This window comes from Ahaetulla prasina, chromosome 1 (assembly GCF_028640845.1).
Source record: "Ahaetulla prasina isolate Xishuangbanna chromosome 1, ASM2864084v1, whole genome shotgun sequence".
Classification (NCBI taxonomy): Eukaryota; Metazoa; Chordata; class Lepidosauria; order Squamata; family Colubridae; genus Ahaetulla; species Ahaetulla prasina.
Genome location: NC_080539.1, coordinates 164,093,530 through 164,119,383, shown reverse-complemented (window position 1 = coordinate 164,119,383; position 25,854 = coordinate 164,093,530). Strand labels below are relative to the sequence as shown.

The 25,854-nt window shown below is 38.6% G+C and overlaps 1 protein-coding gene across 2 annotated transcripts; it reads right to left on the bottom strand.

The window, feature by feature from the left end:
• Nucleotides 1–1,595: 1,595 nt before the first annotated feature.
• On the bottom strand, nt 1,596–24,917 carry UBXN2A (UBX domain protein 2A). Of its 2 annotated transcripts, XM_058179703.1 has the most exons (7): nt 24,656–24,914; nt 20,265–20,315; nt 15,856–15,982; nt 11,483–11,596; nt 10,608–10,741; nt 7,349–7,507; nt 1,596–5,752 (listed from the first exon to the last, which is right to left on the bottom strand). In XM_058179703.1, exons 2-7 carry the CDS (start codon nt 20,303–20,305, stop codon nt 5,557–5,559), a joined length of 771 nt encoding a protein of 256 aa, XP_058035686.1. In that variant the 5' UTR covers nt 20,306–20,315; nt 24,656–24,914; the 3' UTR covers nt 1,596–5,556. The 2 variants fall into 2 exon arrangements, with proteins under 2 accessions (XP_058035686.1, XP_058035694.1); XM_058179711.1 differs by lacking the exon at nt 7,349–7,507 and having other exon boundaries at nt 24,656–24,917.
• Nucleotides 24,918–25,854: the final 937 nt, after the last annotated feature.

Genomic DNA, 25,854 nt, shown 5'->3' with positions numbered 1-25,854 from the left:
GTCTGACCTCAGTGAAACATTCTGCAGATCATTTTCTAAACAGCGTTATTCAAATATTATTTCTTAAGGAAATTTGAGTTGCGTTTTTCTCATTAAAGTTTCTTTTCAATGCATTCTTCATTTTAATCTAAAGAGGATGTCTTGAAAGAGCAGGAGAAATACTTTTCAATGAAATACTCGTAGCTTTGATTCTACCCTATAACCAAAGAAGTATAAGTAGTCCTCGATTTACAACACTTCATTTAATGATATTTCGAAGTTACAACTGAACTGAAAAAAGTGGCTTATGACAATTTGTCACACTTGGAACCATTATATTATCCCGTGGTTACGTGATCAAAATTCACACTCTTGTCAACTGACTCATATTGGTGATGGCTGCAGTGTCCCAGGTCACCTTTTGTGACCTGATAAGAAAAGTCAATGGGGAAGCCAGTTTCACTTAACAATCAGGTTACTAACTTAACAATTGCAGAGATTAATTTAGCAATTGTGGCAAGAAAGGTCGTAATTTTGGGCAAAACTTCACTTAAGAAATGTCTTACTTAGCAACATAAATTTTGGGCTCAATGGTAGTCGTACATCGAGACTACCTATAGTAGCATACTATGCAATAATATCTCAAACATGGTTTTTAACTTAAATGAAGTGGATGTTTTTGATGGGATGTCCTGGTTAAAATTAATAGATACATTGCATTCCAGTTAACAGATTCAATTCTATGCATGTCTATATTGATGTACAAATGTGTAGATAAAATCAAACAAGATGGAAAGATCAGTTACTTTGAGAAACATCATACAGAACTAGAAACAGAAGACATCAACATTTCTATCCTGATTTTATACTCCACATTGTTCTGTGCTTTAAGATATATAACCTGCAGTTTTTAAAATAATGAACAGAAGATATAGCGCATCCTATGAGATGACTTTTTAGTTTCCTGAGACACTGGGACATACACATACTGAATTGTATGTATGCATGTACTTACGGGACCGCCTGCTGTTACCTTATGCCTCCCATCGACCCGTACGCTCTCACAGAGAGGGTCTTCTCAGGGTGCCGTCCGCCAAGCAATGCCGGCTGGCGGCCCCCAGGGGAAGGGCCTTCTTTGTTGGAGCTCCTACTCTCTGGAACGACCTTCCCCCCGGTTTGCGCCAAATATCTGACCTTCGGACCTTTCGTCGGGAATTAAAAACTTATTTATTCATCCAAGCGGGACTGGACTGATTTTTTAGATTTTTTAAATTTCTAAATTTTAAATTTTTAAATTTTCTGTAATTTTATATGGGGTATTTTAGGTTGGTCAATTTGACGGTTTTAATTCGGCCACTATTGAATAGGTATTTTAAATTGATTTTTAACTTTGTATACTTATTGCTTTTTATCTTGGCTGTACACTGCCCTGAGTCCTTCGGGAGAAGGGCGGTATAAAAGTTTAATTAATAAATAAAATAAATAAATAAATAAATAAATGTGCTGACATACAAGTTAGCATATTGCTGTTGAGATTTCAAGCATATTTCATTTTTAAGTGGTCAGCTTCATGTGTAACAGTTCACAAAGACAATATTTCACACAGAAGTAGGGAAGTCTGTAAACTTTGCAAAGTTTTAATGATTTTGAAGAATGTTTAGATTTATTTCATTGCAGGAATTTACAAATAATAATACCCATTAGTCTGCATCAGTAAAATCAATTCTTACACAAAAGAAGATACAACGGTAATAGAAATAAAATTATATTCTGTTTCAAATTGTGAGATGATATTTCATATTGGTTTTTGCAAAAGAATGGACTTGGAGGATCATAATTATCATTTATTATCAGCTAGTTCTGTATTAAAGCATTTAACTAATTAAAAAAAATACATGTACACATCCATACATAATTTTTTTAAAAAGTGCTTAAAATTCATTTTGGTCTAGGGATGATATTAATCTCTTAGCTCCTCCTCTTGGTCACTAGCTAGAGGTAATTTGCAGATGGAAGAGACCAAGGTCATATATATATATATATATATATTTGTTTTCTATTTTTTTACATTTATACCCCGCCCTTCTCCGAAGACTCAGGGCGGCTTACAATGTATAGGGCAATAGTCTCATTCTATTTGTATATATTTACAAAGTCAACTTATTGCCCCCCCAACAATCTGGGTCCTCATTTTACCTACCTTATAAAGGATGGAAGGCTGAGTCAACCTTGGGCCGGGCTCGAACCTGCAGTAATTGCAGGCTTTGTGTTCTTAATAACAGGCCTTACCAGGCAGAGCTAAACCGGCCCTAATAATAATATATCACACAAAGCCTTATTTTGCTTTACTTTGGTATATTAATTGGCTCAATCTATACAAATAAAGTAAAACCAAGCATTATACAAATCTATACAAATAAAGTAAAACCAAGTTTGAATCTAGGAGGATCTCTGATGTTTAGCTTTGGGATGTAGGAAACCCCCTTGGCTACCTAACAATACTCACTGCACCATTATGATGCATCAGCAGGCTATCATAATTTACACTAAAATGAAATGTGTAGAAAAAAGGTAAAAAAGGCAACCCCACAGGATGGGTGACCTAAATCTCCCAAGGTGTGGTGGCATAGTGGTTAGTATGCAGTATTGCAGGCTAAATCTGCCGACTGCCGGCAGTTCAATCCTGACGCAGCCTTCCATCTTTCCAAGGTGGCTAAAATGAGGACCCAGATTGTCGGGGGCAATATGCTGACTCTGTAAACAGCTTAGAGAGGGCTGGAAAGCACTGTGAAGCAGTATATACATTTCTGTGCTTTTGCTAAAACATAGTTATTTAGAGACAAAAAGTACTGGATATATACTTTGCTAGGCTAAGATTTATTCAATGATGAGTCAATAAGTTAGCCATTACTGGCTGTTCACACATCATTCTTAAGTTACAAGCCAAAATTCATAATCTAAAAGGCCTTGGCTCGCATACCACAATAAGGGAGAAAAAATTAAATTGGATGCATATCCAGCCATGCAAAAAAAAGCAACAAACAATGGAATTAACAAATAAGGCCAAGTAATATATCCTAATGGCAAAATCCCATTTCTGATGTATTTTTTTAAAAAAACAAAACACAACAGGTATTCTGGGATAATTTGTCTGATGCCTTCGTTGCAGCACAAATGGAGAAAGGAGGCCTTATTTTCTGAGATGGATCATCAAAGAAAAAAATGTCCCAGCTACAAAGCTCACTTATAGTCCTTAATTTAATAGTAAAAAAAAATTGAACATGATAGCAGGGGCAGACTTAATTATTCAATTCTAGTTCCTGCTAATGTGGCAGGAGCCATGTTCAAGTCCCATGCAGCTGTTCTTATTCCTGAAAGTGACTTTGTCAGGTGATGCAGAGCAGGGCATTTTGGAATATACATGTTTGAATTATCCACAGAAAGCAAGGCGGTTCTCCTCTGCAAGTTGGCCCCATTGTGACTTGCCTCCTCCAGGCCATTTCTCCTGATCCATAGCTATGAAGAATTAGGATTCTGCCCAATTTTCTTCTTATCCCCTTTTCCTTTGAATATCAAGCCAGATTATAATTTTTCAAATGATTGTTATTATTTCTTTTACATCCAGCATTTTTAAAATGTTAGGTGTAATAAATGAATAATTAGAATAATTTTGCAGGTAGGAGGACTTAATAATATGGTTCCACTTGATACCCCATCAAACCAACATGATAAAAGGCATTTCTAATGATTTCAGACTTCCTAAATGACAAATTACTGTTTGAGTTGATAATTTCATAGAAATGTTTTAGCAGAATTTTGGCAACAGTACCGAACTTGTGTGCCTCTTCCTTATGGGATTTTGTTTCTTGAATTTACTGCCTACTCTACACCTTCAGGATTCCTTGGCAGCTTCCCCATTCAAGTTGCAATCAAGGCTGGTCTTGCTTAGCTTCCAAATTCAGATGAGACTATCCAGAGCTGCCATCTGCCAAGACATTTTTAATGATCAAAACTGTATGTTTTATAACCTAAACCATCCGCCTTTGAATAAATTCAAATGTGTAGTTCTAAAACTGCACTTAAATCTGCTTCATTTCTTAATGGTTACTTCTCAAAGCTTGCGTCTATTTAGAAAACCAAAGACAGAAGGCTTGCCTTTTAAAGCTGAACGTTATTTCTTATATACTGTAGTAGGCAGACTCCTTATTCAGTGTTTCAATCTGAAAACTAACAACCGAAACATTCCTCAGGAGTAAAGCAGTAGAGCTGAGTTCTAAATAAATCATTCAGGACTACAGATAATGTATTTCTCTGTTTTTAATGGCATAAAATGCAGTTGAAATTTAGGTCTATTCAGAGGTATGCCCATATAATTAAAGTGGAATTATTACATGTGGAATTATTCCCACATGTACAGTCACACCTCTCTAGGGTATACACTTGTCAAAATAGTAAAACCAGAATCACATCATAAGCTCTGACCCTTTCATGTGTATGTGTGTGTTATATATACATATGAAAGAGGTTGTGACATGATGTTGCTTTAATCATTTGCTCCTCTGATATCCTAAAACAGTGATGGCTAACCTTTTTGCCGTTGCGTGTCAAAAGCGGGGAAGCCGTGCATGCCCACACCCATAATGCAATGCCCCCCGCCCGTGCCATTCCCTCCCGTGCATGCCGCGTGGCTTTTGGCATGTGATGGCAAAAAAGTTAACGGTGGGCCCTGTAGGCCTGTTTTTCGCCCTCCCCAGGTTCCAGAGGCTTTCTTGAAGCCTGGAAAAGGCGAAAATGGCCTCCCCCACCCGCTCAGAGGCCCTCTGGAGGCCTGAAATGGCCAGTTTTCCAACTTCCGGTGGGCCTGGAAGGCCCCAAAATCAGCTGGCCAGCGCACGCATGCGTGTTGCAGCTGAGCTAGGGCAAAGCTTGCATGCCCACAGATATGGCTCCATGTGCCACTTCTGGCACGTGTGCCATAGGTTCACCATCACGGTCCTAAAACGTAAATTGGGAGATGAATTTTCAAAAGAAACAGCCACTACGCTTAAAAACTGTACCTGTGGTATTTTTCTGTACAAATGAAATCTATATATTAAGTTATGTCAATATCCTACCGTAACATTGATAGAATAAAATATATCAAACTATAACAGATAAAAAGTAAGCAAGAATGAAGTCAAATTGTGCTTTCAAAAATTTTTCAACTTCAAACTTACAGAAATGTTCAAGATTTTTTCCCTACACGTTTCTTTACTGGTGACAGAATGCCCAGTTCAGTAAGGTTGGCTCTATTACTTTCTGCCAGGCTATTTAAAACAAACAAACAATATATATATATATAAACCTTTGGGGTTCAGCATACACATTGCATATCTTTTCAAAGCAGCATTGTAGATGTCATATAAAACACAGGAATTATTGCTATTCCTAAGTGGAGGTGATTCAGCTAAAATCACTCAACTAACAGTCGAATGTTCTACGTTAAAATAATCGCCACTGGGGACCTACTGTATGGATTTTGTCTTCCACATTTCCAAGACATTTCCTGCAACTGTTCTTTCTTTTAAGTAGAGAATACTAAGAAGAGAAACTCCGGAAAGGCTCAATATTATTTTTAAGTCTTTGCACAACGACAGCATTTTTTAAGTTAGCTTCCTCTAGTGTGAGAGATTCATTCAACAACTCTCGAAAAGGAAGTGAAGTAGTCAGTATGAAAGGTATTCTTCCTTGATGTCTCTGGTAGTCAATTATGAAGTCTCTGACGTGGCTTATTCTAAAATGGAAAGGAACAAAAATTAATGTAGGACATTTTAAATCACATTTTCAATGAACAAATTTATGGAGTCATGGCAATTAGAAGAAACTGATTTTGAGCAAATCACAAATACCACATAGGCATATTCTAAGTTCTCCTATAGAACTTAATTTTTATCATTACACATTTTAAGCTGCTCATTAGAAAACCAGTTCTTCCCAAATTAACATCTTCCATGTTATGTTATGTTATGTTACGTTACGTTACGTTACGTTATGTTATGCTACACTACACTACGCTACGCTATGCTCTGCTAAGTATGTTATACCATGTTAAGTATGAAAACATTATGCTGATGTAAGAATAAATCTGTTCAGGTTTTTCTGACTGTTTGCAATACAATGAAAGGAGGTGTTCTAACCTCAATCAGAACGGTTATAAGCATTATCGCACTGCATATCGAAACGAATTGTTAATCCTCCATCCCAAATTAATTTTCCCTAGAAGAACGCTAATATTGCTCTTTCTGAATCTGAACCACATGGCCAGTCCTTGATAACAAGAACAGTTTTTCTGTAGATACTAAAGTGGGGTAGGATAGCTTTCCTCAGCCTGTTGTTCTGTATCCGTTGTTGTTCTATGCATAAGCTTTAGTGTCCTGTATATGGAGAGGACAACAGCTTTGGAAAAACCAAAGGATAGATTATTCTTTAGCCAGAGAGTCAGTATACTCACTGGTTTCCCAATCATGGCAATTTTGAGGTATGTGGACTTCAACTTCCAGAATTCTACAGCCAACATATCCTTTGATTATATTTTTAGGAATTGAAGTCAACAGGCCTCAAAACTGCTGTGATTGGGAAGCAATGCACTAACATTTAGAGAAAAATAATCAGTCTAGAGTAATGCAACTCCCCTCCACATGCCATGTATTTCTATATATCACATAATCCATAGAGAAACACAGTTTTAAAAAATGGAATGTTTTGCAATACTGGATCAAATCCAATCAGACTCAAGTATGAAAAAGCAGAACAACAACTTTATTAGCAAATCAAAACAGTTTTACCTTTCAGTAATTTGGATTGCAGCTGTGGCTTATTCAACAAATTAGGGCTAAGCAAACTAACCTAGCATAAAAACCTTGCCAAGGCAATCATTCTGACATAACATTTCCCGAAAGTTCTGATGCCTTTATTCAGTGTGAAGCCAGTGGAAAATAAATGCAGCATGCACTGCGGCTCATTTATGTCACAATGGCTGTATCACTTTGCTTAACAGTGTTTTCTTTTTTGATTTTTTTTTAAAATTACACTATTATTTTCACGTATACTTTAAAATATTTATCTAGGTTTTATCCATGGCTAATGTTGAAAAGCTAATATATTTCATGGCTCAGTATTCAAAACAAATTAATGTTTTAAAGGCTCTTTGGCTGTAATCTAATACTTTCTTGGAAGTATTCCCCAATGGTTGCAATAGAATTTCATTTCTAAATAAACATTCTTAGGAATAGCTTGGTGGGCTGTAATTTGTCTTGAAAGAAAGTAAATATCCTGTAAACTGCACAGTGTATTGTACAAAATGAATTCTGTTAATGTGATCTATTCTTACCTATGAGAAATATTGAAGTTTTGTACTATCCTTGCTCCATCTGCTAACCAAATCTGGATTCTAGTGATAGGTTCTGAATTATTTAACACTACTGTCGGTTTTCTCTTTTCAGTTTCTTCACCTTTTTTTTTTACTTTGGAAATTATTCTAGGTGTAGCACTGAAAAATAAAGTTTTAATCATATGAGATTATAATGCCATTCATTCTAGATAATTTATTTATGAGCTATGTAGCTAGATGCCGTGTTTCCCTGAAAATAAGACCCAGTCTTATTTTCTTTTGGGCTCCGAAATAAGCACTAGGGCTTATTTTCAGTTGGCCGTTTTTTTTTAATTGCCTCATGTGCCCCACACCAGCTTACCTAAGGGCCCCCGCAGCTAGGCCATGTCCCAACACCTGCCTCGCCTTGTGGCTGCAGCACTGGCGCGTCGCTTGGCCTTCTGCTCTCTGTTGGCTCTTGCTGCACATGGTTGCTGGTGCTACCATCGTGAGAAGTTGTTGGGGCATGGATGGCCTGACTGCGAGGCCCCTGAGGTAAGCCAGTGTGCACATGGGGCAACTCAACCCCCCCTCACCTTGTGTCGGCAGCACTTAAGTAGGACTTATTTTGGGGGTAGGGCTTATATTGGGCACACATGTGCACAAAAGACATCATTGTCTTTTAATGGCCCCATAAGCCCTTGCGGGGTGGAGTTTGGGCAACTGAATGTAGTTGAGTGCTTACTGGCCGGAGTGTTTACTTCCTGATGCCAAAGCGGAACTATATTCAGCAGATATATTCTCTTCGTGCCCACAGAGAAGCACGAAGGTAGAGAAATATCTGCCTCTACCAATGATCAAACTCATAGCCTAGTGACTATGAGGTGACAGCTCTACCTCTAGGCCATTGCACCGCTCATGCTAGGGTGCATATACTAGGGCTTACATTCAGGATAGGTCTTGTAGCGCTCTCTCTCTCTCCCTCTCTCTCCCTCTCCCCCCCCCTCTCTCTCTCTATATATATATATATATATATATAAATATATATGTATATATATAATATGTATATATATAATATGTAGGTCTTTGGTTATTTGGGTTTTCTCCCGCGTAAAATTGGAAGTGTCTTGGCGACATTTCGATGAAGTCTCATTCGTCATCTTCAGGCTTCAACCGTGCTTCTGGGAGCAATGTGATTGCAGCTGTTTCTTCCTTTTAACTGCTAGTGGGGTTTGAACTGATTGGGTGGGAGCTTGGCTGTGCTCTGATTGGATGTGGGTTTTGTGCTCTGATTGGCTGGGGTGTGTCCTGTTTGGGTGGGGGCTTGGTTGTGCTCAAATTAGTCTGAGTTGCAGGGGGATCTGAGCTGGTGAGCTGCACTGCTGCTGTTTGGCTTCGTGTTCGTGGTCGTGCTACATCTTCGTAGTGGGTGTCAGTCTGCTGCATGTATGGATTGGAGGGGTTTGAAATGGCTAATGTTGCAGCTGCGGTCTGGCTTCTGGTCCTTGGTCGTGCTTCCTGATCAGTGTGGGTTTGGGTGTGCTTTCTGGGTGGATGTGGTGGTGACATCCTGTGTGGACCTCGTGAGTGTGGGTCTGGTGTCATTCCTCGTGTTAGGGACACGTTTGTCAATAAGGGCAGGTTTCCAAATGGCTGGTAGGCGGGAGGTATCATCTCGTTTGTTCATGCTGTGTGGGCGTTTTTCTATCTCGATGGCTTCTCTGATTATTCTGTTGTTAAAGTGTTCAGTTTTGGCGATAGTTCTGGTCTTTTTAAAGTCAATATCGTGTCCTGTGACTTTAAAGTGTTGGACCAGGGAAGAAGTTGGTTCCTCTTTTTTGAATGAGTTCTTGTGTTCTTCAATGCGTGCACTTATTCTTCTGTTGGTTTGTCCAATGTATGTGGTGGGGCAGGCGGTGCATGGGATTTCATATACTCCTTGATTTTCTAACTCAATTTTGTCTATATATATATGCAGGTTTTGGTATGTTCAGGTCTTTTCCCGTGTAAGATTGAAAGTATTTAGGCAATGTTTCGATGATATCTCACTCATCATCTTCAGGCTGGAGTTTTTGGCTTTGTTCTTATGTGAAAGTGACATAAGTGACACTTTGTCACATAAGAACAAAGCCAAAAACTCCAGCCTGAAGATGATAAGTGAGATATCATCGAAACGTTGCCTAAATACTTTCAATCTTACATGGGAAAAGACCCGAACATACCAAAACCTGCGTACATATACCCGTGAAAACCTAAGAAAACATACACACACACACACACATATACATACATATATACATATACATATACATACATACATACATACATACATACATACATATATATATATATATATAAATATGTAGCCCAAAAAACACCCCAAAATCCAACAACAGCAGAGATTTCTACAATGACTAAGTATGAATAGAATTCAACATCTCCTGAAACATAATGGCCAGGACATCAAATTATATCAGTTTTCTCAAACCTGATGTCTTCTAGATTGGTTGACATTCTAAGACTTCCCAAGCCAGTCTTGGATTAGGGAAAGGTAAATAAGATTATCAATAAGGTAAAGACAATTAATATAAAGGAACGATACTAAGGTATAATGTACAGTTATGCTGTACAATTTGAAGGGAATTTATCCAGAGGTAACTTAATGAGAGGGAGAACTGGATTTTTGTTATGATTCTTGTTAGTCTTCCAGCATCTTTTTAATTTACAAATAATATTAAACTGGTTACTTGGTACTAAGACAGGATATTCAGTGGAAAGGCAGCAATATTTTGGCTTAGCAGGCCTCAGGGAAGCCTCCTGGGAGCAAAAACGGACCCCCAATAGGTAGTTAAAAATGCTTTAAAAAGTTTTTTAAAAAGTTCAGACAGTCAGCTGTGCCACGCGATCATGGGGACTTTTTTTTTTACTTTTTAAAGTATTTTTTTACTACCGGTTCGGGGGAAACAGTAGCATTTTCACTACCGGTTCGGGAGAAACACCTCAAACCGGTAGCATTTCACCCCTGCTATAGTTTATGTTAATGTCTACATGTCTATTCTGGTTCCTATTGTGGTTGTAAGGTGAGAACTACCTATAGAAGTCTTCTTCAAAATCCAGAAATTCAGGCACCATCTTATTCACATTACACATTCTTTGAGATTTACTCAAAAGTAAATATAGGCACAGAATTGAAGCATAAGAAGAATGAAAGAAAACCATCACCTCCATTCATTTCATAAGCCAGTTTCAATTACTACTGTAAAAGCATGAAGCTGCTCACCTTCCCAATCGATATCCTGCTCCAGAGAAAGGATGAAATACTGTCTTCGGTGACATATATAACTCATCCTTCTTATCATCCACCTTCACATCCACCTCTTCTTTGTCACAGATCTTCTGTAACTCGAGAGGCAACTCCCTAAGAGAAATATTTGAAACGTAAGAGACTATTGTTTTGATTACTTAAAGCCAATTCAGGTGGTCTGTGACTTACAGCCATTCATTTAGTCACGGTTCAAAGTTACAATGGTACTGAAAAAAGTGACTTATTTTCACACTTATAACCACTGCAGCATCCTCGTGGTCACGTGACCAAAATTCAAATGTTTGGCAACTGGCACATATTTATGACAGTTGCAGGTCAATGGGGAAACTAGATTCACTTAACAGCTGAGTTACTAATTTAACAACTGCAGTGACTCACTTAACAGCCGTGGGAAGATGTAAAATGGATTAAAATTCACTTAACAACTGCTTTGCTTAGCAATTCGGGGCTCAGTTGCAATCGCAGATCAAGGACTACCTGTATGTCATAGTCTAACATTTTGTTTTCAGCTTTTTCTTCCCATTTTTTTCCATATACTGTATAATAATGAAGCATCTCCATATATAAGACCAGTTTTGAATTTAAATGTCAGTATATCATACTTTGTCCATTGAATCAGCCTGCCAGTCAGCAAATATATTACTAAACTAACATGGAATGCCATTTTATTAGTTTGTCTTTCACATATCTCAAAGAAGAGTATCATTTAAAAAAAAAGTTTGGACTGATGCACAGTATTTGGATTGAGTAGACAGTATATCCAAAATTTTGCCCAAACTGGGCAGTCATTACAGAGTGTAATGTACAAACCCCATTAATACAAATCTGACTTGCCCCTTTTTAATGGAATCCAAGAAGCGCTGGTTTGCAACTTCTGTGTAACTTCGGAGTTCACCATCATTTATTGTAAACCCATTTTTCCATAATGTAATAATTGTATCGACCTGTAAAATGAAAACAAATTATCATTATATCAAGAGCTAAGCCACACTATTTATGCAAGAATAAATGTATAAACATGTAAGCAGTACAACCTCACAAAGATCAGTTCAAAATGCCTATATACACCATCTTTCACTATGCCTTTTGAAGCTTGTAAATTTTCTTTCTTGCTAACCATGTCCTTTACTTCACTCATTGCCTTCTGTTTATTATTTATTTATTTATTAAATTTATAGGCTGCCCCTCTCACCAATAAGGTGATTCTGGGCTGCTAGCCTATCAACTTCATCCAACTTTGACTTATGGCCTCTGCTTCCCCTTGATCCATTCACCATGTACTTATTTTTTCATGTACAAACACTTTTGTATTTAATGCACTTTCATTCCTCACTTATTTGTTCTTGAGTCATTCTCCTGTTTTACCACCGATGCTTCAGAAAACCTAGTTCTGCTCCATTCAACTTACTCTTAAATTCCTGTTGACATGTCTAGTTCTAACTTTACCAAATAATATAGTGGCGGGAAGTACAGATGGATCTCGGCTTAGGACCACAATTGAGTGCAAAATTTCCATTGAGAAGCAAGACTTCTCAATTGAGTTCTGCCCTCATTTTATGACTTTTCTTGCCACAGTTGTTAAGTGAATTACATGTGATCACATGATAATAACATAATAACAGAGTAATTGTAGTAATAACAGAGTTGGAAGGGACCTTGGAGGTCTTCTAGTCCAACCCCCTGCCCAGGCAGGAAACCCTACACCATTTCAGACAAATGGTTATCCAACATTTTCTTAAAAATTTCCAGTGTTGGAGCATTCACAACTTCTGCAGGCAAGTTGTTCCACTTATTGATTGTTCTAACTGTCAGGAAATTTCTCCTTAATTCTAAGTTGCTTCTCTCCTTGATTAGGATGATGTTGGGACACTGAAACCGTCATAAATATGAGTCAGTGGCCAAGAGTCTGAATTTTAATCATGTGATCATGGGGATGCTGCAATAGTCAGAAGTGCTGAAAAATGGCCGTAAGTCACTTTTTTCAGTTATGTTGTAACTTCAAATGGTCACTAAATGTATGATTGTGAGTTGAGGACTACCTGTAATCTTTTATACAGTTTCTCTTCTTCAAACAAGCATTAATGCTACCCATTATAGAATAGAATAGAATAGAATAGAATAGAATAGAATAGAATAGAATAGAATAGAATAGAATAGAATAGAATAGAATAGAATAGAATAGAATTTTTTTATTGGCCAAATGTGATTGGACACACAAGGAATTTGACTTGGTGCATATGCTCTCAGTGTACATAAAAAAAAGGATACCTTCATCAAGAATTGTAAGGTACAACATTTAATGACAGTCATAGGGTACAAATAAGCAATCAGGAAACAATCAATATCAATATAAACCATAAGGATACAAGAAACAAAGTTGCAGTCATACAGTCATAAGTGGAAGGAGATGGGTGATGGGAACGATGAGAAGATTAATAGTAGTGCAGACTTAGTAAATAGTTTGACAGTGTTGAGAGAATTATTTGTTTAGCAGAGTGATGGTATTCGGAAAAAAACTATTCTTGTGCCTAGTTGTTCTGGTGTGCAGTGCTCTCACAATACTAGACAACACAGTATCAAGAGTAGAAACGTTTAAATTTCTAGGTTCTATCATATCGCAAGATCTAAAATGGACAGCTAACATCAAAAACATCATCAAAAAAGGACAACAAAGAATGTTCTTTCTGCGCCAACTCAGTAAGCTCAAACTGCCCAAGGAGCTGCTGATTCAGTTCTACAGAGGAATTACTGAGTCTGTCATTTGCACCTCTATAACTGTCTGGTTCGGTTCTGCAACCCAACAAGAAAGACACAGACTTCAGAGGATAATTAGAACTGCAGAAAAAATAATTGCTACCAACCTGCCTTCCATTGAGGACCTGTATACTGCACGAATCAAGAAGAGGGCCGTGAAAATATTTACAGATCCCTCACATCCTGGACATAAACTGTTTCAACTCCTACCTTCAAAACAACGCTATAGAGCACTGCACACCAGAACAACTAGACACAAGAACAGTTTTTCTTCGAAGGCCATCACTCTGCTAAACAAATAATTCCCTTAACGCTGTCAAACTATTTACTGAATCTGCACTACTATTAACCTTCTCATCGTTCCCATCACCAATCTCTTTCCACTTATGACTGTATGACTGTAACTTGTTGCTGGCAATCCTTATGATTTATATTGATATAATGACCATCAATTGTGTTGTAAATGTTGTACCTTGATGAACGTATCTTTTCTTTTATGTACACTGAGAGCATATGCACCAAGACAAATTCCTTGTGTGTCCAATCACACTTGGCCAATAAAAATTCTATTCTATTCTATTCTATTCTATTCTATTCTATTCTATTCTATTCTATTCTATTCTATTCTATTCTATGCTATGCTATGCTATGCTATGCTATTCTATTCTATTCTATTCTATTCTATTCTATTCTATTCTATTCTATTCTATTCTATTCTATTCTATTCTCTATGGCATCATTTTGAGGGTAGCAGTTGAAACAGTTTATGTCCAGGATGGGAGGGGTCTGTAAATATTTTCACAGCCCTCTTTTGACTCGTGCAGTTTACAGGTCCTCAATGGAAGGCAGGTTGGTAGCAATTGTTTTTTTGACATTATTTTTCTACCAGCATTTGTTTACATATAGTTGTCCCTTAATGACCACAACAGGGACCAGAATTTCAGTCATTGAGCCAAGTGCTCATTAAATGAGATGTCACATGACTGCTTTGCTCAACAACTACAATCTCAGCACTACTGGATGCAGTTGTTAAGTGAACTTGCAGACTTTAAGCAAACAGAATCCCAAGTAAGGAATGCAGAGGGCCTGAGGGGGTGGGGAGTGGAGGAGGCCCCGGGAGGCCTAGCACTGGCCACATAGCAGTGTCGCTCTCTCCTCAGGGTTTGAAAATCCTCCCTGCCGAAATCCCAGAGAAAAGCATGGATTTTCTGGGGAAGCTGGCAAGGAAATTACACATGGCGATCACATGATTGTGGGGCACTTGGCAACTGGTTGTAAGTGCAAAAGGATTGCCAAGTGCCCAGATCGCAATGAGGTGACTGCGAGGTAATGGAAGTGATACAATGTTTTATGATGGTTGAAAGCAACCTTTCTGTGGCTGTTGTTAATTCAAACAGTTGTTAAGTAAGAAATACCTTTCTCTTAAAATTTCTCATTCTACCATACTACAAAAATTAACCTGCTTATTGTTGTTGTTTTGCTTTTTATGCTCACTTTGTAATTGTCCTTTCAAACGCAACTACTACATCAATACATGTATTGCTAAAGTCACAATGCTGACTGCATCACATGGTCTAGCAGCCACAATAAATCATTTAGGGTTCTCAGTCAAAAATATGACATTATGTATAAACATTCACACCATTACAACACACACACCCCAACCACTACCACCATGGAAAATCACATGTTTTTGTCTTAACTTCTGCTCAGTGTTCAACTGTTCACTAAACTTTCTATTTATTCTCACAAATGCTCGTCTTCCATCATATACCATTCTTACTGCCTTCACCAATCATCCTTTCACCGCATAATACAGAAGACATTCCATAATTCAAGCCTATAGTATTCATTTCATCACTCAAGTTCCTAACTCAACAGATACACAGTAGCTTTCTTTTCCACATTCATGCGCAATGACGCTCAATGACATCAAGAACATTAATCTGATCTGCACATTCTCGGGCTTCACGGTACTTCCCAAATGTTGCTCACTGAACAATAAAGGAAAGATGATAATCAGAATTTTGGCAAATACCTTTTCCGCGGACACTTATCAAATGAATGCGTAGTTTTTGCATTAATTCTTGCCACTTTCCTCTTTAGTAGGAGAACAATAAGAGAATTCCTCATTCTCATCCATAAATGCGCTTCTTCACAAATATACTGAACACCAGCTATTTAATCATAATCTGACCTAAGTCAGAATCTAAATAACACACAAGTCCAAGCTGCATAAGTTTTATCCTGTTACCTGGCATAATCTCTGCTGTGCATATCTCAGCTTAACTTTTTCCTCCTTATCTTCTTTTTCCTGCTACATTTTCCTTTCTTTTTTGACTGTTAGTTGATTTCAGGAGAAAACACTAAAATGCTTAAATAAAAACTGCTATAATTTTTAAATAACTACCACATCTTGCAACCCCACATCAATTTACTTTAGACTTACCTTAGCCTGCTCTGAGCATACGGCCCCAACTTTCCGAGCTTCTTCAAAAAGGTTCTCAACACAATCATCATAATTATTCTGCTTTGTACCATTCTGAATTTGGCCATCAGTTTTGGGTTGGCAAATCCTGCAAAGCAAGATGGAAAACTCACATAAAATGTATTGTTTGAATTAAATATAGCCTCTAGGTTATGTTTGGTAAATTTGCTTTTCACAGAACTGTTAAAACATTTCAGAATATATCTATGTGTACTGTATCTTTAATAGTCCTTAGTTTAATGACCATTCCAGTTCAACCCAACCCAACCCAACCCAACCCAACCCAACCATGAAGAAGTAATTTCTCAATGCCAAATACAATTGTAGTAATCATGAGGGCATCGTGTTGGAAAAGGCAAAGCTAGCATCATGAAAGCATGTCACTCTCTTTCTCTCTGTCCAACCCACCTCACAGGATTGTTGTGAGGAAAATAGGAGGCAGAAGTATTAGATATACTCACTTCCCTGTGTTATATATAAAAAGGAGAAGATAAAAATCTCCTCCTCCTCCTCCTCCAGTAAGACAAATAGGGCCTTCTACATCACGCACAACTGTCCCCCTCTTGTCTAGTTGAGTATGTCATTTGTTAGACCAGAATTTCTTTATATATTAATAGAACTGAAATTAAGCTAAGAAAACATGTGGATTATAATACTGCAGGGCTACAAATATTTCTACTTGGGTTAAAATGTTCTTTGCCACTGTAGATACATCTTGGAATGAAGTGCCTTCATCTTCTTCTATGTTTAGTGTGGTGCCTCTAAAAAAACAGCTGTTTTTTAGTTCAAACATTTGTCTGAAAGACATTTGTGGATTCACAGTACTGGAGTCAGCCACCACCAATGCCAATCAGCCCTTTGCCAGGACAGGAATGACAAAGGCTAGGCAGCAGGGAACCCCAGAAGTCCCTTAATAAAGTGATTTGTGGCCCATGCCGTGTGTAATGCTACCTGTTGAGCAACCCCACTCTTTCTTCTCTGACACCTGAAGCACAGCTCTGGCTGCTGTTACCAGCTAATAATACAGTGAATGCTCTGCATTTTCTACTTCATTGCCTGCAATGGATGCTGGATGTATCAGTTGGATAGTTCTACTGGAAGTTTCCTGCAAGATATCATGCTTATTTGTGAATAAGTAGTGGTGAAATCTGAATCAGTTTGCTGGCCGCGCATGTGTAGTGTTGCCAAGCACGTGCTGCGTGCGCATTGTGCACCAAGCATGTACTGCGTGTCCATTGTGCGCCAAGCACATGCTGCCTGCGCATACACAGTGCGCACTGAGTGCATACTGAATGCGCAGTGCGCACCAAAAGGAGGCTTGGGAAGGTAAGTAGAATGGGGGTGGTTGTAGTTCAGCTATGCAGCATGATTTAGCTTCGCTAGAAAGCAGGATTTCCTGCTTTCTAGCAAAGCTAAACCCCATGGCACAGCTGATCATTGGAAATACCGGTTCAGAGGAACCGGTAGCTTTTTAAACTACCAGTTCAACCAAACCGGTAGCTTAACTACCGGTTCGCCCGAACAGGAGCAAACTGGTAGCATTTCACCCCTGGATTATAGACTGGCAGCCTTGCTCAGTTAATATGAGATCCCTGTCTCCACGTTACTTAATAGGACATAATAGTATAATTGCTGGAACTGCTTATTTGCCGTAGTGGTGTTTCTAAGGTTGTTGAGAAGATCTGTCATTTCATGTCATCTGTCATTTCATGTTAATTTGTAATTTTTCTCCAAGACGCTGCATATGGCAGCCTCTGGTCTCCTGATATATGATGTAGGGTGTCTGATAATTCATTCAAGCTGTCAGCCTATCTACCACAGCTTTCTTAACAGTTTATTGTTTCACTGTAGTATCCTATAATGAAGCAATTGTCTTGATTGAAAAAGATCAAAGTTGTACTCGTGCCATATAATTTATATATATATATATATATATATATATATATATATATATATATATATATATATATGTATTTCATTTATTAAAACAGTGTGACAGAATGAAGCAAGAGAAAAAGCAAATAATCCTTTTAAATTCGCTTGCTAGCATATGTGCAATCAAAGAAATACTAAGAAAATATTTCCTTCTCCTAGAAAATATAGTTACGATTATCAAGGGAATAGAAACACAATCTGTCTTCTTATATACAGAGTTGGTTTTTTTTTTTTAAATGAAACCTTCTCTACCCAAATCTTCAGCCAAGATCAACTTTAATGGCAAGTATAACTCAATAATTTATTATGAAGGAGAAGAGTTAATAATTACTCCAATACAAATTATATCACTTGCCTAAGTCTGCAGCTGCAGCAACCTGTTCATTCAGGACTGTAGAAAGCATTGAAAAGGAAATCTACTGCTCTGAAAAAACATTTAAAAGTCAGCTGAACAATATATAAAAGAAACAGAAACCTTAACTAATAAGTAATAACTCAGCAAAGCTTTCTCATTCCGTTCCAATACAGTCTACCAGAGGTCAATTTACACAGTCCTCAGCATTATGAGATTGTGAGCATTGAAGCCACAGAAATTATTTGGACGCTAAATTGGGGAATGCTGGACAAGTCATTTTTTAGCACACAAAAGCTTAACGAAGAATAACAGAATATTATCTCCGTAATCTAAATTTTAAAAGCAATGTTAGAGCACTATAAGAAATTATACTTCTGGTTGGAATCATTATGCCATCAATGCAACCACCGCATTTACTAATCCTCAAACATTTCAATTCTTACCTATTTCAAAATCTTACCTCTTTTCAGATTTAGGTACTTAATCCTTGCTTCATTGTAAAAGTAATTGCACAACTCGTCTTGCACTTGTGACGGTTGCAGTGTCTCTTTGGTCATGTGATTACCATTTGCAAGCTTCACAACTGGCTTTTGACAAGTATAATTAATAAAGCTGGCAATAAAATCGTGAGTTGTGGTTACATGACTCACTTAATGATCGACAGTGACTCATTTAACAACCAAATGGGAAGTGATGGTGCACTGCAGTCACATGATGTCTCTCTTAGTGACAAGACTTACTGGTCCCAAATGTGGTGGTTAAGCGGATATTACTGTAGCTACAGAAAACTTGACTGCTTCTGACACAGTGAAACACAGTGAGCTACCTCCGGGGTTACGTCAATTCCCTGACCTCCGGACCTTCTGACGCGAACTAAAGACTTTTTTGTTTTATCGCACAGGGCTGGCTTGATGTAATTTTAACATGGGTTTTATTATGGTTTTATTATAGTTTTAAATTTTTGTTTCAGCTTAGATTTTTAAAATGCTTTTAATTTTTGTATAATCTGTTTTTATTTGGCTGTAAACCACCCTGAGTCCTTCGGAGAAGGGCGGTATATAAATTAAATTAATAAATAAAAATAAATAAATAAAAATACCTCTGTAACGCTTTATCCCTTCTGTGCACATAAAACAAATACACAGAGAGTTCTACCCTCCCTCCCATCTGTATTTTAAACTTGCACTGACACTTCAGCAGTTTTTTCAGGGATTCACACAGTGCAGAACTCTGCTGCTTGGAAGTACTTATGATAAGATACCACTAGGACGGAAAAGATAAAGACTTGGACTGAACGCAGCATGGCAGCAAGTTCACAGACTAAAGTGTCTTGAATTTGAAATGTCTTAAGTTTGAAATGAATAGTTCCGACTCCCCAGAAATGTTCTGAGCTTCAAATGGCTCCATTCAGAACTGGTACTGCATTCTAAGCCCAAAACAGGATCTTTTCAAGCTCAGAATATTCCTGGGGTATTCTGCCACCAAGCTTGGAACAAACCCTACTTAGAACTTTAAATAGCCGTTTTAGAATCAAAGGCTTTTCACTATTTGATTTGGACTGTACAATAAAAGAGAGGCTTCGTTCTGTATTCACAAGTTTACAATAATCTTTGCATCTGGGCAACTCCTTTTGATTTTGGTGGAGTTAATTCTTCTTCTGTACTTATTTAGAACACTCATCCCATCATGTGATACGTTAAATTACAATTCTGGATGAAATATCTTCTTCCAGTGAGCATTGCTAATGATTTTGAATATCTTGATTTCCTTATTAATCTAAGGAGTAATTCTTCCATCAAAGCATCTTCTTCCTCCAAGACTGAAAGCAGTTGATACTGGAAGGCTCTCCAAAACAGCCAACTTAATGGCAACTAAAAGCTTCAGAAGACTGAAGCATCTGCTTGAACTTTTATTCCTCTAAACTCTAAACAATACTAATACTCTAAACTTTTATTCCTCTAAACTCTAAACAATACTAATACTAGCTCCATATTTTACACTGAAAACAAGCTGAAACATATGCTTCAGTTCATATTAGGTTTATTAATAAGCAAGAATCAAAGTAGTAAAATCTACCTACCACTCTGGATTCAAGATTTCAATCTTGTCAAGTTCTTGCATTTTCTTCCACCTAATGTTAAAACAAAGTATTACCATCATGAAAGAGAACAACTTTTTAAATTCACAAACATAAACCAGCCTAAGTATTTCAAGACAGGAGGTGGGCAAGTTTCTTTCCAATTCACAAAGTGCAGGTAGTCCTCGACTTACAACAATTCGTTTACTGATCATTTGAAGCACTGGAAAAAATGAATTATGACCATTTTTCACACTTATAACCACTGTAGTGGTTGTACAATCATGGACCTGTGATCAAAATTCAGACGTTTGGCAACTGATTCATATTTATGACGGTTGCAGTGTCCCAGCATCATGTGATCACCTTTTGTGACCTTCCTACAAGTAAAGTCAATGGAGAAGCTAGATTCACTTAATAACCATGTAACTAACTTAACAACTGCAGTGATTCACTTAACAATATGGCAAGAAAGATTGTAAAATGGGGCAAAATTAATTTCTCAAATGTTTCACTTAGCAACAGAAATTTTGGTGTCAATTGTGGTCGTAAGTCGAGGACTACCTGTATTTGTTATAGATATGGAGTAAAAGAGCAGCCCAATAGGTCCCTGATGGTTGCTAACTATACAAAGGACCAGAATTCCTTTCAATAGTTTAAATTGTCAACAAAATCAAATTGCCAGGAGCCATCTCAGCACTTCAAAATGCACCTTCAATGCAGCTAAAATTCCAGTTCATAAAAATATATTAAAGGAAGGGATTAAAATAGAATACTAAAGGAAACTAGCATGGTGGTAGATGATATTCATGTAAATTATTACCCCAAATAATAATACAGTTCTGTTTGTCTTTCGCAAATGTTAATTTCCTTTCCTTTCTTTTTTAAAGTTTGAACTCTCTTACATTTACACATATAACTTTTTCTTCTTTTTTTAATAAAAGAGAAACAATGATTTTCTTTTTCATTCTATGTCGCCTTCACCTATGCAAGTGTAACTATATCCATGGTTAATTTTGTTTCAAAGATTCCAGACATGCCATATTATAAGACAGGCCATTTTCCCTTATTAGTACACTAGTAGTTCATTCTGAAAAAAATATATACATGCTGGCTTACTAAAAGTACTTATTTAAGTTACTGCAGTAAAATAGTTCTTTATATAGTGCATATACAGTAGTCTTCATTTAGCAGCATAATTGGACTGGCAACTTGGTTGTTAAGTGATTGCTAAGTGCAAGCACAATTGTGTTAATGATTGAACTTCATTTTTCTTTTGCCTTACAGACCTGTGAAGATCATAAATGTGGTGACTGATCACAAGGTGACTTTTTCATTACCATCGTAACTGCAAAGTTGCTAACTGAGAACTGTTTATAGTTAAATTATGGAATGTGCTATTAAAACATATAATAAAAGGTAATAAACTCTGATGGCTTCACAAAATGTACTACAAGACTGTGGTTGACTGCCAGTCATTATAGTTAATGTGCTGTGAAAAAGGATTTGCCTTCTTTTAGATTTGGTGATCTCTTTACATATATTGCCAAATATTTTCTGCCCTGTCCTAATGATAGGAATCTGAGTAAATAAATAACATCAAAATTGTGCAACTGTATTTTTTATTTCATAAACAAATGCTGCAGTGGTGGGTTTCACTTACCTTTGCTACCAGTTCGCTCGCTCGTGCACGCGCTTCGTTTGCACATCATGCGCAGAGCATATTTGGTGATGTCCAGATGGGTGGGGCGGAGCCTCCTGCTGCTGCTGCTGCCAGTTCACTCAAACTGGGGCAAACCAGTAGCAACCCACCACTGAAATGTTGTATACTAGATAATGTGTTAGCATGAACAATTGCCTCCTTAGATTCAGTAACTGCTTGTAAAGTCCTTTAGCTGAAATAACTGAAATCAAGCCTACTTTCTGTAACTGTTGGTCTAATCTCGCACCACCGTGGGAAATGGTGCCCTATTCCTTCATTGCAGTTACTTCAACTCTTTTGAGGTCTGGCAATCATGAACTGTTTGATTCAGGTCTTGCTGCAACATTTCTATAAACGGAGGCTGGAGTTTAACTTGGCCATTCTAAAACACTGAAGTTGTTTTTCTTTATTTGTTCTCTTGCATGTCCTGCTGCATGATTATTGTCCTGCTGCATGATCAACTTTTTTGTTTGCTGACTGACAGCTGGATTGGTATGTTTCTGTAAAATTCTGATAAAAAGCCAAATTCAAGATTCCTTCAATGAATGGTGTGTCATTCATTTCCTGAGGCAGCAAAGCATCTCCCAAATATATTATCACTTCCATATTTAATAAATGGGTCGGTATATGGTTCTTATTTTGGAACATAGTGTTTGCTTTCTAACTGAACATCTATGTAACCCCCAAAGGTTGATTTTTTACTATTCTTCCTGTCCCTCCAGAAATTCAAATGCTTTTCAGCAATAAACTGTATACTTACAGATCCCTATAGGAATACAAACTGTTGTTGGATTCTTTGTGACTTCAAGGATTATTTTATGTTACTCTGAGTAATTTTGGCAGAACAGACAAAAATCTGAAAGGAGCAAGTATTTCTTCACATAATTACTGTATTCTTCGCACTATAAAACACACCGGGCCATAGGCCACACATTAGCTTCAGAGGAGGAAACCAAGAAAAAAAAAATCTGCCTCTCTCTGCCAGCATCCATCCAGTATTCATCTGGCTAACATCCTTGCAGCAAACAGTAAACAGCCTGGACAGCTTCAACATGTTATCGCAGCCCCAACACATGGTTCGTCGGGGCTCCGCTCCATTGCACCCACCACCCGTCAACTGAGAACTGCTGCTGCCAATGGGGAACACTGGAGCCTTTGCTGCTGATCAGCTGATTAGTGGTTGGATCAGCCTCCCGGAATACTGCCAATCAGCTGTTCTAGGCGGTGGGGATCGCTGCTGCCTATTGCCACCACTGATCGCTGCCACCATTCAGCGATCAGGGCCGATAACAATCAATGGCGGTGATTCCCACTGCTTAGAGCAGCTGATGCGGTATTCCGGGAGGCCAATCCAACCACCAATCAGCTGCTCGGCAGCAAAGGCTCCAGCGTTCCCCGCCAGGGGCAAACAGCAGCAGCGGTGACAGCCACTGTAGCAAAACCCTCCTCCCCGCCGCAATATTTGCTCTATAAAACACACAGACATTTCCATCCACTTTTTTTTGGGGGGGAAGTGTTCCGTATAGTGCAAAAAATTCACATATTGTGTGAATATATAAGCTGATAGATAAAAATGAAGAATATTTTTTTTTTAACAATTGGGGAGAAAAAAAAGGTAAGTAATCCAATGAGAAGGCACTACTGAGCTGAAGAAAAAGGATGAACTGCACCCAGTTAACAAGAAACAAATGTACAATGTTTTTTACAAAAAAACTTAGGTTCACATAGTACAAATACTGTAGAGGGAGATAAAGAGCAGGAGGCTGATGATATTTTAATCTATAACTCAGCACAAAATAGGCATTCCTTCTATATCTCAACGATCCAAATATACTGATAGAATCTTAAAGCTGCAGTTCCAGCTTTAAAACAAGGATCTTTAAAACAAGGACCATATGTTACCATCTTATTTTCCTAATCACTCACTGCCAATGTCTAACCCAACCCACAATTAACTTAACCATGGTTTACTGAAGAAGTCCAGCTTCTTGGGTTTGCAGATCTACCTAATCATAAATTATCCTGGCCAGTCACATTTCCTGTGGCATGCTGTGGAATTCACATCGAAACCAATGATTTTAAAATTAGCCTACTGAAGATATTTCTCAATATGGATTTTTTTTCCTCAGGAGAGCTACTTTTGCTTTACTTCGGAAGAACAGAAATCAGAAAGGACTTGGACGCTTTGATCTAACAATACCATACAGTATAAGCTCTACAGAGCTTGCTTCGAAGCGATGCTTCGGAACGGATGGTAAACTAAATCAATACATGGCAAAGGAACGGGGCGAAGGGATTGAGACGCGTGTACTCACTGGGCTGCACTATCCTCCATTTACGCGTATGTCGTCCAATAAACCACAACTGGCTCCAGGCCAAAACCACACAAACATTGTGGTTTAGCACGGTCTGGCCCTCAGCCAAACTATATTTTACAGAATCAGCAGCACCCTTTTAAAGAACTTGTGTCGACCGCTGAAAACCAGCGCGTTTTGGGAGGCGCTAGTAAAAACGTCAGCGCCACTGGGGCGCCTTCTCCTTGCAACCGCTTAAGTTTGGGTTGGGCACCCAAACACCCGACTTCCCTTCCCCACCCATCTCCGAAATCAAATAAACTGCTGCTTGTCCTGCCTCCCGGCGAAAGCACCCACACCCGGCCTTCACCCGGAGAGGAAAAGAAGGCTCTTCCCACCTTCAAGCAACTTGATCAAACCCGCCAACTCCCGCGGCTGGTCAAGGTGCCGAGTCACGCTTCCCGCTCGATGAGAAGCCACTCTCCGATACCGGCGTTAACTTCGGCGCTCCTGGGCTTTCTGTGCATAACGGCTCGAAATCCCTGCCAATTCCGCCTGGCTGCTTTTCCAAGGCCGGTGCGTCGCTCCCTTCCACAGGACTCACCTATTTCCCCTCCCCAAAGGGGAGAAGCCGGCGGCCGCCACGCTGCGCTATTTGGAAACGATTGCGTAAAGCCTCGGCGACCAGCGCGTCGGGCAGGGGCAGCATCGGGCTGTTTTTCCGCCCGTAGAGGGGAGGACCTTGCTGGCTGTTATTGAACCGGAGGGAGGAGCGGATTGGAAGATCTTGGCGGCTTCTGGACGCGTTATCCCTACTGTATTTTGCCCTTAGCAGCTGCAGCAGCTGCAGCAGCTGCAGCGACAGCGCGAGTTGAATGCTCCAGCGGCGGAGTTTGGTGGCGCTTGCGGAGAGACGCGACAGCAGCAGCTCAGCTGTTGGAAATCGTCTATCTGCTCTCCTAAATACAAATAGGCTGGGAGGAAGCCCCGTGGATGGTGGCATTGCCTTTTGAGAAAAAGGTTCGGACCGTACAAGAGGTCAGATAGCAAAAATAATATTTTTTTAAAAAAAATCATTTTTAATGTGTGCCGGTGTGTTCACTGAAAAAAAATGACAATAAAGGTTATCTTATCTTAAAACGTGCTCAAACAGACAGGAAGGAGCCGGTGAAGCTAAGCAGAATCACATCAGATACCTGTACAATTAGCACAGGCTGTGTGCTCTCCCTACTTCTCTTCTCTCTGTATACCAATGACTGCATCTCTAACGATCCATCTGTTAAACTACTGAAGTTCACAGATGACAGAACAGTGATTGGTCTCATTCGAGACAATGATGAATCAGCATACAAACGGGAGGTTGAGCAACTAGCCTCGTGGTGCGACCGGAACAATCTGGAATTGAACACAATCAAAACCTTAGAAGTGGTGGTGGACTTTAGGAGAAACCCTCCCATACTACCACCTCTTACAATACTAGACAACACAGTATCAACAGTAGAGACCTTCAAATTTCTAGGTTATACTATATCTCAAGACCTAAAATGGACACCTAACATCAAAAACATCACAACAAAGAATGTTCTTTCTGCGCCAA